General features: G+C 37.8%; 1 protein-coding gene across 2 annotated transcripts in view; it reads left to right on the forward strand.

The window, feature by feature from the left end:
* The first annotated feature begins 4,619 nt into the window (after positions 1–4,619).
* Positions 4,620–15,336, forward strand: part of fnip1 (folliculin interacting protein 1) — a 110,502-nt gene continuing 99,785 nt past the window's right edge. Inside the window, exon 1 of one of the 2 annotated variants that reach the window (XM_043703420.2) lies at positions 4,620–4,768. In XM_043703420.2, the coding sequence (XP_043559355.1) occupies positions 4,620–4,768 (149 nt within the window). The remainder of the gene's footprint in view (positions 4,769–15,336) is intronic. The other variant, XM_043703421.2, reaches the window with a different exon arrangement.

Below are 15,336 nucleotides of genomic sequence, written 5' to 3' on the forward strand. Positions count from 1 at the left end.
TTTATGTGATTTGATTATACCTTTTGCATACCATTTCTTGCATAGGTGAACCCATTGTCCTCTTGCATTGCCTGACTTGTAAAGATCTTGGAACGCAGGAAAGTATCCTGGCTAGTGTGCGTTTATACTGGCAACTGCATTAACTGCTTGTAATTATTACATGCTGACTGCAGTAACTTCATATTTTCTGCAATCTTTAACAAAAATGTCAATGCCATGATCTTTTTATCCAAGAAGTATTTTTGAGAAGCTTTGTTAGCTGTTCAAATTATAATGCAATTCGGACAGCTTAGCCTCTGAAAATCAGTCCTTGGCCTTGTCATGGCACTACTTACTTGTTATGTTTCAAGGTCGAGAATCCATGGTGTTTAAAACAGCAAGTGCTTTTACTAAGGAGGTGTTTGTGCCATGATACAGCAAACTAGAGTGAGCTGTTTCTCTCCAGAATGGCTGCTGATACCATCAGTCTGACATCATCATTATATAATAGTCCAAAGTTGTTACATAAATTGACAACATGACTGACAAATTGATCAATTGATTCTTTTGGTTGTTGCTTGAAATACATCAGTTCTTGACAGTAAATCCTGAAGTTTACTTTTACATGAAGCTAATTTTTCCGCATTTCGCATGGGGAAGTGGCACGTTGTCTCTCGTCCTCTTCTGACATGACTGAGGTATTGGCTCTACACAGCACTTAATTTCCAGTTGCTATCTTTATTTTCACTGCTTATCTGATTCTGCAACAGCTAATCTAAAAAGCATAAATCTATCCTTTGCTTAAAAGGCTTAAATTTGAATAGGGTACCTTTTGGCCTTCCAAATCATGACAGGGAATTTGGTAGATGATTTATTCTTACGCTACCTGTCTTTTGCAAATGCTAACAATGTCTAGTGGTTACTTTTTTTAAAAAGTTCTGTCCTATTTTGTTTTCCTTGCTACAACTCAAGTGTTAACTGTTCATGTTGTGATTTTTTTTACTGCAGTACTAATATAAATGTGATTTCTGAGCTGCTACAAGTCTTGTCTGAGGCTTTCTCCTGTAGTTTCAAGCTTATTCCTAGTATTGCACACCATATCATATTTTCTTGTATTATTCTGAAGTAAAATAGATGGAGTAGTATGTATTCAATTTACTTAAAGCTCAAAGAAGTTTAATGACAGTTCAGACCACAACTTTACAGATTCACATAACTATGCTTCATGGACATGGCAGTTGAGCATATGGCTTACATACAAGACCTTGGCTCATTATTATATCCAACTCATAGCGTCAACACAATGCTTGCATGCTGTCTTTGTCACTGCCAATTAATAACTGTGTACTAAAGTGTGCAAAAACTGCCTATTATGTTCCAAAGAAGAATCCTATTTGAATCAAAGTTAACTGTTTCTCTCATAAATACAGAACTAGAGAGCTGGAGAACCGGACCAACGTTCCAAGAACATACTGCCCATCCCACCACGGTGATGGGAATTTAAATCCCATTATTTGAAATAATAAATTTGGAAATAAGATACATGATATCCATGAAATTACTGGATTGCCATAAAATACTATCTGGTTCATAAAAGTTATTTAGAGAAGGACATCTGCTGTTATTACCATCCACTTTGGTCTATATGTGACTCCAGACCCACAATAATATGGTTCTCATTTAACTGACCTCTTAATTGGTCTAACAAGGCACTTAATTGTACATACCTACTGCAAAAAAACCTTTTTTAAAAAAAACTTTTAATCTACTAGGATTGTAACATCTTACTAAGTCTAAAAGTGGAAGAATGGCACAATACTACTGGGATCTTCCATTTTGTGTTTCATGTTATTTGACGAAAATTTATCAAAAGCCTTTGCCCCAGAAATAAATCCTCTACTTGAGCAAAAAAAAACACTGACCATGGGGAATCTTCGTTCAACTTCTGTTCTGCATATGGTATCCAGAAGGTTGTCTAGCTTAAGTCACCCAGAGTTCTTGATTTCTTTTACTTATGTGCCACTTTGTGCCTTTTAGGCTTTGGTATATTTGTATAGGTTTTTAAAAATCCAAGTATTTTATCTGAGCATCCTAACTCTGTTAATTGCAAACTTGCAAAATTATAGGTCCTGATCTCCAGTCAAGAGAAAGGTTAAAATCTTAAATCAAAATTCTTCCTTTTTTTTTCAATTCACACATGGGACGAGGGCACCGCTGACTAGGCCAGCACTTATTGCCCATTTCTAACTGCCCAGAGGGCCGTTAAGTGGCAACCGTATTGCTGTGGGTCTGCAGTCACATGCAGGCCAGACCAGGTAAAGATGGCAGTTACCTTCCCTAATGGACATTCGTGGACCTAAAGGAATTACAGTCATCACTGGAGTTTTCATTTCTAGATTTCTAGTGAATTCAAATTCCACCATCTCCCATGGTGGGATTAGAACCTCAGAACATTAGCTGGGTCTCTGGATTAATTGTCCAGCGATAATACCACTAAGCCCTGCCTCCACTATATTGCCAGGTACCATATGACTGATTTATTGTTGTCACATGTACAGTAAAAAGTGTTCTGTGTGTTATACAGGCAGATTGCACCAAACAAAGTGCATCAGGGTACCAGAAAATAGAGCAGAATCCACTGTTACAGCTGCAAGGAAAGGGTGGAGGGAGAGATCAGAATTACCATTTGAAGATCAGAATAAACAACTAGCATAAGTGGACAAAACTCACTAAAAACATGCAGCAGCTTATAAGCATTAGAAACATTATGATGTAATAATTCTGCTGCATATAATGTAATGTTAATGACAAGGCAGGGGAGTTTGTCCACCAGAACAAATGTGACAAGAAAGGATGATTAATTAGAATTAGGCCACATTAAATTGAGGAATGTTCTTCTGGAGCTATTACAGCAGCAGAGGTCTCCCTAAGTCCTTTGGATAGTCCTCTAACCTCCCCAAACCTGACCTGATCTCACCCTACACTTACATAACACAAGCAAATTATCCATATTTGACTATAATGAATCATTTCCCAGCGATCTCTGGTTTCTGCCTTCTGCCTTCTGCAGCCAAATTACTGCTGAACAGCCACATAATTAATCTGCTCATGTATCAGCGGGAGTCTTGTCTGTTTTAGGCCCTACCATTCAGATCGATATGGTCTTCATGTCCCTGAAATATCAATGCTGTTGGGTGTATGTGCACCTTTCCCTTCCATCCTAATTGCAAATAATTCAGAATTAAAAAATCTTTTTGCTTGTTTCCAATTTAAAAATGGTGGATCTGTTTACTTTTCTAACATTGTTCAAAACGATCTTCAAACCACTTACACCGTACCTCTCAGTTGCTGGGAATTACCCTCTGTTGGGCTCGAATGAAATTGCATTTTGGAGCTAGTGTTCTCCTATGGATGCAGGTACACCTGCTGGCACATTCCGAGCTCTCATTTTAGGAAGGACAGTTACTGCCAAGAGAGTTCTTACGCACTTAGGTCAATTTCAAACCAGGAATGATAATGCAGCGCACACTACTTAGTTTCACTTTCACACCAGTTTCAACTATAGCAACTACTATAAAGCAGATTACGAGAAACCTAAAAAGTTTTTAGACACATCATGCATTACAATTGGAGCTTAAAAACCCCACAGAAATTGCTGGAGAAACTCAGCAGATCTGAAACTATATATGGAGAGAAAGCAGTTAACGCTTCGGGTCCACTGTCCCTTCTGATGCGAAGCTGATGTCATGCTTTGGCCAGCCAAACTATTTAATGTTGGAAGTAAAAATTGTCCAACGGATGACAATCTGCGACATTGGTTTTATGGACTGAATTTAAAATCTGCCCATTGGATGCTTGTTTTCTTGTATTTAGTATAAAATAAAAAGGTAAATGGTACGAGTTAAGGGTTTTCAGGAAAAGGGATTTTGTTTTACTGGCTCATACACCCTGCCAGTAAATGTTAAGACAATCAAAGAAGTTTTTTTTGTAATGCAGTGAACAGGTAGGACTTGTATAACTCATTAAAACAATAATTTACGCAGAATATGTTAGCTTTTTTACCCCAGAAGGGGACTGTGGTAAGTTTTTATTTAAAAAAAACTAAATGGAAAGCCGACTCAGTCGACACGGTGAAGGTTACTGCAGCTCGGCTGTTTGTGTTATAAATTTCTGAGGTTAATTTTTTTTCTCCCATGCCTGCCTTATTTGGTGATTAAAATTATTGGCCAGCGCACAAAGCGGGACATAACTATAACACCATCCTCTCCGATGTGTGGAATAAACGTGTTAAAAATTGTATTTGAATCTACTTGCATATGTGTTGCAGTTCGTAAATGGTAGACTGAAGAAAACTGTAGTTTCGTAATGCGTATATAAACCAGCGAAACCTTAATGGTATGAAGATGTTGAAGTATTTACTGCTGGTCGAGATCAAGAAAGACACCAGTTCCTTGCACGCACTGAACACTCCCCTAAGAAAAAACCAAAACATTGAAAAAAATCTCACTAAACATGTGGTTACACGACGCGAAGCAGCCAATAATTACATTCGGTACAGAGCAGGTCTGTCGACAGAGGGCCAATGAAAGAAATCGTTTGGAGTTTTCCTGAAGCGGCGGCACCAAGCCAGCCTCAGTCATATGACAGTGAAGCTCGATGGGGTAGTGAGTTACACTCCGACTCTCACACCTACGGGAAAAATGCCACCGACTTTGTTTCAGAAGCTGTTTAATAAACGGAATGGCTTACTTTCCCCTACCAAAGGTTTGAAGGAAGATAGTTCCTTCAGGTAAGAACCATGATTGGATGTGTTTTGAATGCTTTCTCTGAGGGAAGAATTACATCAAAGACTATCAGTAGTTAAAATGATACAGTGATTGTACGCGATGCTGCCTGATACATTGTAGCCAGATTACGGAAGTGTGTTTTCGTGCTGAATTGATACATATTCTTTGTGTTTCTTCCATCGTTTTGAGTTTCGTTTGTGAATCGTGTTTATTGTGAGACTTTCTTTACTGGGCGTTTGTTATTCTTTACCTTTTTGAGGAGAACGCCTTTGGACGTGTAGTTCCCAGTGGTTGGGTGGACCTACACGTGTGTTCTCCTCTTGTGACAATTATTGAGATAAAGACTTGGCTGAAAGTCAAAAAGTGAAGAAAAAAAACGTCTTGAAGCTTGGATAGAAATAAATTGAAGAATACTGACGTCGGTTTGATGTTTTTTTAACCCAGTCTTTACATTAAAATATTTATTCTGCTTTCTCCATGGGTCGATTGGGTTTCGGATGTTAGACGATTGTTTGTTTTTTTTAAAAAATAAATTTTTAAAATGCTTTTAAAAAAAAAATCCCCCCAATGATTGATTTGGCACACATGAGCAGATGGATCGTGATATCTTACTGTTTATTTCCTCTTTTAAAACTGCATCATACTGAAAGTAGATAATTAATGGAATTGCATGGACTACACTGTAGTATAAACAATCTAATAGGAACTGATTAAAATACTGACAAATACAATATGTCATAAATCTGATGTTTGTTTTATATTGTAGTGAAATGGAAATTAGTTGTTAGCGATTTTTGAGAAATTAATTAAGGTGGAGTTTAACAGAAATGTCTATATGACACAATTCTTCTGGATATTACATCTGGAAACATTTTGTACCTCACTTTCAGGCCCCAATCAACAAAGGGGGCACTTTTGCAAAATGAGCAGTCAAGAATAAAGGGGTGGGAATTAATGTAACTGCTAAATATTTGCCAAAACACATTTTTAAAACCATGTTACTGTTATGCAGACAAGGATTACACCTTCAGCCCGTACTCATTTAGTAGGTTTCTCCTATTGATAAACATCACAGTTAGTCTTCAGATCTTTAACAGTGCAGTGGATCTTTACCCACTCATGAATATCTTCTAGTAGTGTACATAGAGTCATGGATTTGTGTTCACTGTCAATTTCAAGAAACTTATAACTAGCAGATAACTAATTGTTGATCCCAGTAGATGTTATTACTGAACAAGTCAGGTCTCAAAAGTGAAACCTGGCAAGATATATCAAAACTTTTATTTTTGTAATTAATTACCATGATGATTAGTCACTGAACACATTCTCACAAGGCTGCCATTTTCTGTGACACAAGGTAAAGTTACCATAGTGCTAACAGTTATAGGACTGCTCTCAGAGATGACCGGTAATTTAACCTGATGGTCATGATGCCCAAGGCGAGGAGAGAGGTTGAGAAGGAGAGTCCTTCCTGGTTATCTCAGCTGATGTGGGAATTGAACCCATGCTGTTGGCATCGCTCTGCACCACAAACCAGCCATCTAACTGTGCTAGCTGACCAATAAGCAATAACTTTGACTCTAATCAAGAAAGTCAGCAGAGAGATGTACAGCACAGAAACAGACCCTTCAGTCCAATTTGACCAGATATCTTAAATTAATCTAGTCCCATTTGCCAGCACATGGCCCATATCTCTATAAACCCTTCCTATTCAAATAACCATCCAGATGCCTTTTAGGTGTTGTGATTGTCCCAGCCTCCAGCACTTTCTTTGGCAGCTCGTTCCATAAATGCACCACCCTCTGTGTGAAAAGGGTGCCACTTCAGTCCTTTTTAAATCTTTCCCCTCTCACTCTAACCTATGTCTGTAGTTCTGAACTCCCTCACCCCAGGGAAAAGACCCTGTCTATTTACCCTATCCTTGCCCCTCATGATTTTATCAACCTCTATATATGCTGCATTTGCATATTAGCCTTTTGTGATTCACACACTAGAACATCCAGATCGCTCTGCATCTAAGTTCTGCAACCTCTTGCCATTTGGAGGATGTACTTTTCCAATTCTTCCTACCAAAATGGACATTTTCACATCATTTCATTATAAAGGAACATACAAGAAATAAAGTTTTTGTTTCCTTTTACATTATGTAACAGTGCTTATTATTGTACTGTCCTTTAGATCCATGTTACCTTTAAGAAAAAGGTTTGCATCTTCGTCTAGTGAAAGGGAACATGAGTCCTTAAAACAAAAGCAATATAATGTGGATTCTAGAAATTTGAAATTAACCATAGGTACTGCTTGACTTTTTAAGCATTTCTATCGGTTTTGGTGGAAAGAAAAAGAGTTAATATTTCAGTTTCATGATTTTCTTTTTAAAACAGCAGTAGTGAAAGCCTGCCATCATGCCTAAATGGGATTGCAGACCCAACAGTGGGATTGACTCATAAATGCCCTCTGAAATAACCTGGCAAGCCACATGGTTGAATCACACTGTTAGGAAGTCTTTTTTTTTAAAGGAAGGAATGTAATTGACAAATCACTTGACGCTAACTTTGTAATCAGAAATGACAATGTAAGCACAGCTGACCCTTTCGAAGTTTTCCTCAGTAATCCCTGGGGGATTGCTGCAGAATCAGGAGAACTGTCCCACAGACTGATCAAGCTACAGCCTCACATAGTCAAAAAGGCAGCATCCAAGGAGCAGGAGAGTCGATGTTTCGAACATAAGCTCTTCATCAGGAACCCGTACAGCGTCTCATAGTCATACTCGTTGAAGGATACTTCAAAGATAGTATCCTGGATATTAACACCAGGATTCCTGAAGAAGGGCTTATGCCCGAAACGTCGATTCGCCTGCTCCTTGGATGCTGCCTGACCTGCGCTTTTCCAGCAACACATTTTTCAGCTCTGATCTCCAGCATCTGCAGTCCTCACTTTCTCCTGGATATTAACACTACCCTTGTATGTCTAAGCGGTGGTACACTTATACAGTCAGGGGGGAGTTACCTTGGGTGCTGATGAATCAGTGCTCCTTCATATTGAACACCTGTTGGAAGCCCTGATGGTGCAGAATGTATTGTGGGTGGATGACTTCAGTGCCCATTGCCAAATGGGGTTCAGTAGTACTGACCAAGCTGATATGTTTTTGCTTAGCAATATACTTCACATTGATGTTGTTGGAGCACTTCTTCTGATGATGGACCAGCGCTCCAAAAATTTGTGATTTCAAATAAACCTATTGGACTATAACCTGGTGTCATGTGACTTCTAACTTTGTCCACTCCAGTCTAACACTGGCACCTCCACATTATGGAAAATTTTATGTTGAGCAGTACGGGACATAATTAGTAAACAATGTACATACATTTGAAAGCACATCCTTTAAAAACCAGAAAGCATCTAGTGTGATCCATATCGTGGTAGTTTTCACTATGTGAAAGTCGGAATATGTTTGATTTTCTTTTGATTCAGACTAAATGATAAATGTACAGCATTGGCTGTGTATTATGTTTTGAATTTTTGTATCAGACTTATCAGCATCCATATAGACTGTCTTCATTTGTTTCTTTATGGCCAAAATTAAAGTTTTTCTTTATTTGAACAAGAATACAAGAGAATTCTTGAGTTGTTCTGCTATATATTAGGTGCTAGTATGTTTGTCAGTATGTGTCCTTTGTCATATCTCACAGGGGTAATTTGGTGGAAATTAAGACCTGCAATTCAGAAGAATCATGGAATCACTACAGTGTGGAAGCAGGCCATTCAGCCCATTGAGATGACATGGAACCTCCGAAGAGCACCTCACCCAGACCTACCCTATCTCCATAACCTTGCATTTCCTATGGCTCATCTAATTAGTCTGCACATTCCTGGACACTATGAGCAGTTTAATGTGGCCAGTCCACCTAATTGTCACATCTTTGGACTATGGGAGGAAATGGGAGCACCCAGAGGAAACCCATGCAGACATGGGGAGAATGTGCAAACACCACATACAGTTGCCTGAGGCTGGAATCAAACCTGGGTCCCTGGTGCTGAGCCAGCAATGCTAACCACTGAACCACCGTGTTGTCTTTAAAAATATGCAAAATTCCCCAATTTACCTGTGTTTTAACCCAGGTTAACAGAAAACTTGGACTAGGTTTCTGTGCTTAACAAGAGTTTATAACAAATAGGTTTGAGCTCAAGGTAAACAATTGTAAACTGTTGGCATATAAGTCTAACCCCCTTAAAACTCCCCTTGCAGACACACTGATAGGTAGAATAAAATGGTTTTATGAGTGAAGAGAAAAACTGGGAAGGCAATTCATTCATCCTTGACAACAATGTTCCTTGAGATGATCACTTTGGTTTGCCAGGATTTGCTGTGCATTGATCTCTCTTTATTAGGTGTTTTTCATTTCTTGCAGAAGGCACTGAATGACTGATTCACAAATTATAAAGTCTCTGACTTATTGGTTAAAATCCATAGTTTAAGCAACTGATGTTGGAAAATTAACTGGATCACACCTATATACTGTTAAACTACCTGGAAGCCAATCACAGTTGGCAGGCAAAAGGCCTTTTTCATTGACAGCTGTTTGTCACTGCATACACTAATCAGCTACTTGTTGCAGGTTGAATCTCACTTCGTAGCCAATCCCTGCAGCCAGTTCATCTGCAACTAACCTTTCTCCACCGGGTGAACAAACAAGAGTGTAGAAAAGCACTTTTACAATAGGTTGATAGCTTTTAAACAGTGCACAAATCCTGTCCACAATTTCAAAACCGTCTTTTTCCCATTTTGGTCCACAATCAAAAATACAGAAAAATAAAGATTTTTTTACACCTTAATGTCGCCTTTGGAATGCCCATTATATTTTCCTGTTCAGTTGTGAAGATTCTTCACTTTGTTATGGAGATAAATAACTTCTAAGAAAATCTCAGCACGCTTGACATCCACAAAGCACCTGTTCTTCCACTCTTACAGCTTATGTTATCTGTTCATTTTGAAAATGCTAGCCTGGTTAATTGTTCTCAAATGAGCAATGATTATACCTTTATTACAAGATGGTGATCTAATAAATCTACATTAATCATCAGTAGAAACAATTATTTTGTTTTGTCATTAGTTGATTTTCATCGCTAATCATTAGCATCATAGATTGGAGTTTTCACAATGCCATATCTCCCCCAATATTGGCTGATCAAACACACAAGATCATGAAATTTTAAAGAGCAAATTGCATTCAGCACAGCACAAATCAAGTTTCAGAGATCTTGTGCTCGGAGTGGGTTCTGCCCACAAACTAGACATGCCCCGAAGGTAAATTAATCAACGTTGGGCGTATCAGATAATTGTGCTCATTTGAAAGCTTTTGAGGAAGTTCCACAAAACTTAAGTTGGAGCACTTGAGCACAAGAACTGTAATATGTTTTACAAGATTTTTGAGTGATTATTCTTGCAAATTTGTTAAATTGACCATTGTACTTCAATCTAACTAGAAAGTAGGTTTGTGTTTTTGACATTTTCAACCATTTAAAAGTGGGTTACTCTTAGGTGATGAATTGATAACGATTTAAAATGCTTCTCTTACGGAAAAACGTGTACTTAGGTATATCGCTTAGACTTTACCAAATTACCCTTCTTAACTATTCCAATTACATTTAATAAATTACATTAAATAAAAATTTTGCTATTGCATCTGATTATGCAGTTCGTGGGCAGGTTTGACTACCATCATAGTCAATCTCTGAGTGAGTGGAAACTCTGGGTTGTGGGACGAAGAATACTGCTCAAAACATCCACTGTGTGTCATTACTACAACGTACATTTTCCAGGAAAGTATGAAAATTTCTACACTGCTATGCCTTGAACCCCAAAGGATAACGCATTTCTGGTATTTAAAAAAAAATTATCTATAGGTGTCTTATCTTCGAAATAAGTGATGTCCAATTTGTTGTCTAAAGGTTGCTTTAATCACAGTTGCTATGTAGACTGGACCAAAAGAGTGCTGGTAACTTGGGAGGCATGACTCGTGTTGCACAAGAAATGCAAATTTAATTGGAGGGTTTTAAGCTGAAATAGGCATTAACCTTTAATTTTGAAACTAAATTATTAACAATTATTTTGTTATAATAGCTAGATTTGTTTTGGTTTGGTTTTTGTTTAAGCCTAGTTGGGAACATAGGTTTTGAAATAATTAGAAATAGATCTCCTGGCTGTTTCTTGATGGTTCTGACTGGAAATTGTTTATACTCGCACGTCTATGTTGTGCACACCACAGAAATTTAACAGTCTGGTACAACAAGTAGTTAGGAAAGCAAATGGTATATTAGCCTTTATTACAATGGGATTGGAGTTTTAGGAATAAAGAAACCTTTCTGCAGTTTTATATGGTGTGTTAGTGAAACCACATCTAGAATATTGTGAGTTGTTTTAGATCTCCTTCCCTAAATGTAGTGTAAGAACCAAGTCAGTTACAATTACTGAGAGTTAAGAGAGCCAATCGAAAAATTTAATAGTCCCGATCATTTATAAGACCATTCCAGATACAAGTATATTTTCATAAGTTTGTTTGTTGTTTAAGTTTAATCAAAACCAGTAGAAAAGAATGATATTTAAAAGCAGTGGTTTTCAGTTGATCCAATTTGGAATGCCAGCGCTCATTTCTGGCTGATTGAGCAAATACTTTTTGGTCTTCTATCTGAGGTATTTTCTATGCCCTAAACCAATAAGAATTGCACACTTTAACCCTTGCAATCCTCTACTCCCTGTGTATGATTAGGGACATCCAGAACTTGAATTGGTTTGCCAATGTATGAAGTGTCGATAGTAAATCTCATTGATTAGTGTGCACTCAGTTCCACATTAATGTCTTTAAAAATGATTGTCATATTGTTTAACATTTCTGTTGACTGTCTTCTATTTTGTCCTTCATCAATCAGTTGCTTTTATGATCTCTTGTCCCTCTTTACTTAATTTATACCAAAATAATGTGGCAGTAGTGCAGTAACTGCTATAGTGGAGTATAACGTCTACTTAGAATCTATAGTATCACCCCCACCCCCCACCGTGTCCCAACTAATATCTAAGTTTTATTTCAAAAACTATCTGTATCTCTTGACTGCAAGAAACACGTGTGACTCCACAACAACTGTAATGTTAAAACTTCACTCAGTCTAAGTAACATTTGCAAGACACAGCTGAATACATCAAGCTCAAAATATGTCTAATAGTGACAAAACTAAAGCTGTTTTAAAAGTTTAGCTGTATTCTTGGGTAAACATTATTTCACCTGGATCATAAAAGCATTCATAAACCCAAGACCTTACCTTTTTTAACCTGAGCAATATGGCTATTCTTCTGGACAGAAAATATTTTTCAAGTAATCAGGTAAATTATTTTCAGTTAAATAGAATGTAAATTAAAATCTCACTTACCCATGACAAAATTATTGATCATTGAAAAAAATTCAATCCTACACTCGAGGGAGTACAATGAAAGTTCACTCCACTTTTTCATTCATTCATGGGATTTGGTTTTTGCTGGCAAGCTTTGCACTTAATGTGTTCCTAATTGCCCAGAGGGTGGTTAAGAGCCAACCAAATTACTGTGGGTCTGGAGTTACTTATAGGCCGTACCGTGTAAGGATGACTGAATTCTTTCCCTAAAATACATTAGTGAATGAGATGGGTTTTTATGATGATCAACAGTGGTCACCATTTGGCAAGCTTTTCTTTCTTTCCAGATTTTTATTGAAATCAAGGTTCACCATCTACCAAGATCTGATGTGAATCCATGTCCTTAGAACATTAGCCTGTGGTTGTGAATTTCTAACCTAATGACGTTAACACGACACCAACATCTCTCTATGAACAAACTGAGACCATACAGATGATTGGAGAGTGTTGTGAAGGGTTATCTTTTTGCTGGATTCTAGACCAGGGGTAAAGGTTTAGGGAGGTAGGCCTCTCTCTGACCCATTGGAGAAATGACCATCTGATAACAGAATTTACAGTAACTTATACTGGTGCCTGAGATGAAAGAATTTACTGAGAAGAGACCGAGTCCGCTATCCCTATGTAGAGTTTAGATGAGTGAGAGGTGATCTAATTGAAGCATAATATAACACTCTCTTTTGATAAGTAGATGCTTGAAGAATATTTCTCCTGTCTGGAAGTCAGAAGGAATCAGCCATTTTGGAGACATTTTTCAATTCAGTCCTATCAAAGGACAAGAATTTTTCATCCTCTCTGCTTAGAAGGCTGAGGCTTCTCTATTCGGGTATATTTAAAATAGAGAGTGATGAATTTTTGGATACTGGGCAAGTCTAGGAATATAAGAACAGTTCAGGAATGTCGGATTGTGCTCTGACAGCTAATTGATTGACCAAGCAAACTTGACTGGAATGGCTGACTCCCGTTTTGATTGTTTCACTGCTCTTGGGTAAATTTTGTAGATGTGAAAGAGATGATGCAACTCCGGTGCACGGGACTAGTATGGTTTTCTCCCCGTGCTCACAGTTTCTACATACCCAATTCATTATCTCAACATTTCACTTACAAGCCAGAAAGCCTATCTGATGATGGATCAAAAATCAGAGGACCAATAACCTTCAATTTGTAACAGCTTGCCAGATAAGACTAAGAGCTATAGAGTCCTAGGATTATTTCCTACTGACTGAATTAAATGGGTACGTGGAGCAGGCACATCTTGGGTGGGAATTGGAAAAGATTCTTAATCTGAATGGTCGTCATCAATGGAAATGGGATCAATACTGCATCCAATTGGCATTTCATGCCTGATATAAATTACCCTTTGATCACAACCTTCCCTCCTTCCTGTATGGAGTTTGCACATTCTCCCCGTGTCTGCATGGGTTTCCTCCAGGTGCTCCAGTTTCTTCCCACAATCCAAAGATATGCACATCAGGTGAATTGGCCATACTAAATTGTCCATGGTGTTAGGTGCATGAGTCAGGGCTCATATAGGGTCAGGGAGTATGGGAGCCTGATATCTGTTGGAATCTCTTACTCTTCCCCTTTTACTATTTGCTACATTTTCAAGCATTGTGCCATATGTGATGTTTAAAATTCAGATCTATTTGCCCAATTGTAAATAATTTGTTAAGAAGTGGTCCAGTTGCTGACTCCTGGTGGACATAATTGTATACTTTCTTCCATGCTCACCGTTACTCTTTGGGTCTAGGTGGGTTACTTTTTGGAGGGTTGGTGCGGTCTTGTTGGGCCAAATGGCCTGCTTCCATACTGTAGGGAATGTAATCCAATCTAAAAATGGACTTTGCTTTAAAAAGACGGACATTGTTTCCAAAATCATATTAGAGTAGGGAAGAGGATGGATCATTACTTCTAATAGTTCCTGGTCTACAGAATAGGTCTGAATTTTCAGTTGGGCTGTTTCAAGTTCAGTTTTTGTAGAAGCAAGTGCTCAATATTCAGCTGCTCCAGTAATAGACCACAGAGCACAATGTGTTCAAATTGAGAACAGGATAACCTTGTCTTGCAATGACTAGACTATTGTTCTTGACCATGAATTCTTAGCAGCAAAGCAATGTTCATGCGAACATTCTTCTACATTTGTTACAATGTGTTTTCCTTGCAGAGAACCAAGTTTAAGAGGAAGCCAGTACAGTAAGGACCCCAATTTACAAACATCCAACTTAGGAATGTTCATACTTATGAAGCGATCCCAAACAGGGATGTAATTTTGAAGACCTGACATATGAACATTTTCTGTACTTACGAATGGCTTCTTTACATTGTCCTGAATTGTGTTCCAACTTGCATACAAATTGACTTGCGGACAGACTCCTAGGGTATCCCTGTACCTCCATTGCGGAGAATGTCTTTCACAGAAACGGGCCATTCAGCACAACCAATCTGTCCTTTTGGTTGCATAGCATATAGGTCTGCAGCCAGAGTTGTGTTCACGTAGTGTGCATTGTTTTTAAACTGTTCTGGAAAGGAAACCTGGAGAGGAAGCTATGTCTGCAAAATCATGATGCCTGGTAAAACAATGTTTTTGCAAGACTGATTATTTAACCAAGTTGCAGTTTACATTTTCAATTGGGCATAAAATAAGTTTTAATAGGTTTGTTTTCATTGTTTGAAATTTTAATAAACATTAAAGAACTGAGAGAGAAAAAGAACAACTTTCAAGTTTACAGAAGATATCAATGAGAGCTCGAGATGAATGGAAATGGATTAAAATGCTAGACTAGCTGAAGCAGCTGATGGTAGTCATCTTAGCTCTCCTGAAATATTCATTACCTATAAAAAAATCAAAAGCAATAAATAGGCAATAAATCGATTTTCTTTTAATGATTTTAGGATCTTACATTAGCTGGAAAATATTTTGGATTAGTTTAGAGGCTATCTACGCAGGAACCCTTAAACAGAAAGTTAACAAAGAAGTTGAAAGCTCAGACATCCGAAGCGTTTTGAAATAGTTGGAAGTACTTTTAAAAATGAGAATGCAATAGATATATGTATATTAGGAACTGTCACAGGTCACGTTAAGATTACATGAGCTTTATTTAAAGAGTGGGTAAGATTTAGGAGGAGTTGT

The sequence above is a fragment of the Chiloscyllium plagiosum genome, unplaced genomic scaffold, assembly GCF_037043375.1.
Source record: "Chiloscyllium plagiosum isolate Xiang-an unplaced genomic scaffold, Cpla_swu_hap1 HiC_scaffold_16, whole genome shotgun sequence".
Lineage (NCBI taxonomy): Eukaryota > Metazoa > Chordata > Chondrichthyes > Orectolobiformes > Hemiscylliidae > Chiloscyllium > Chiloscyllium plagiosum.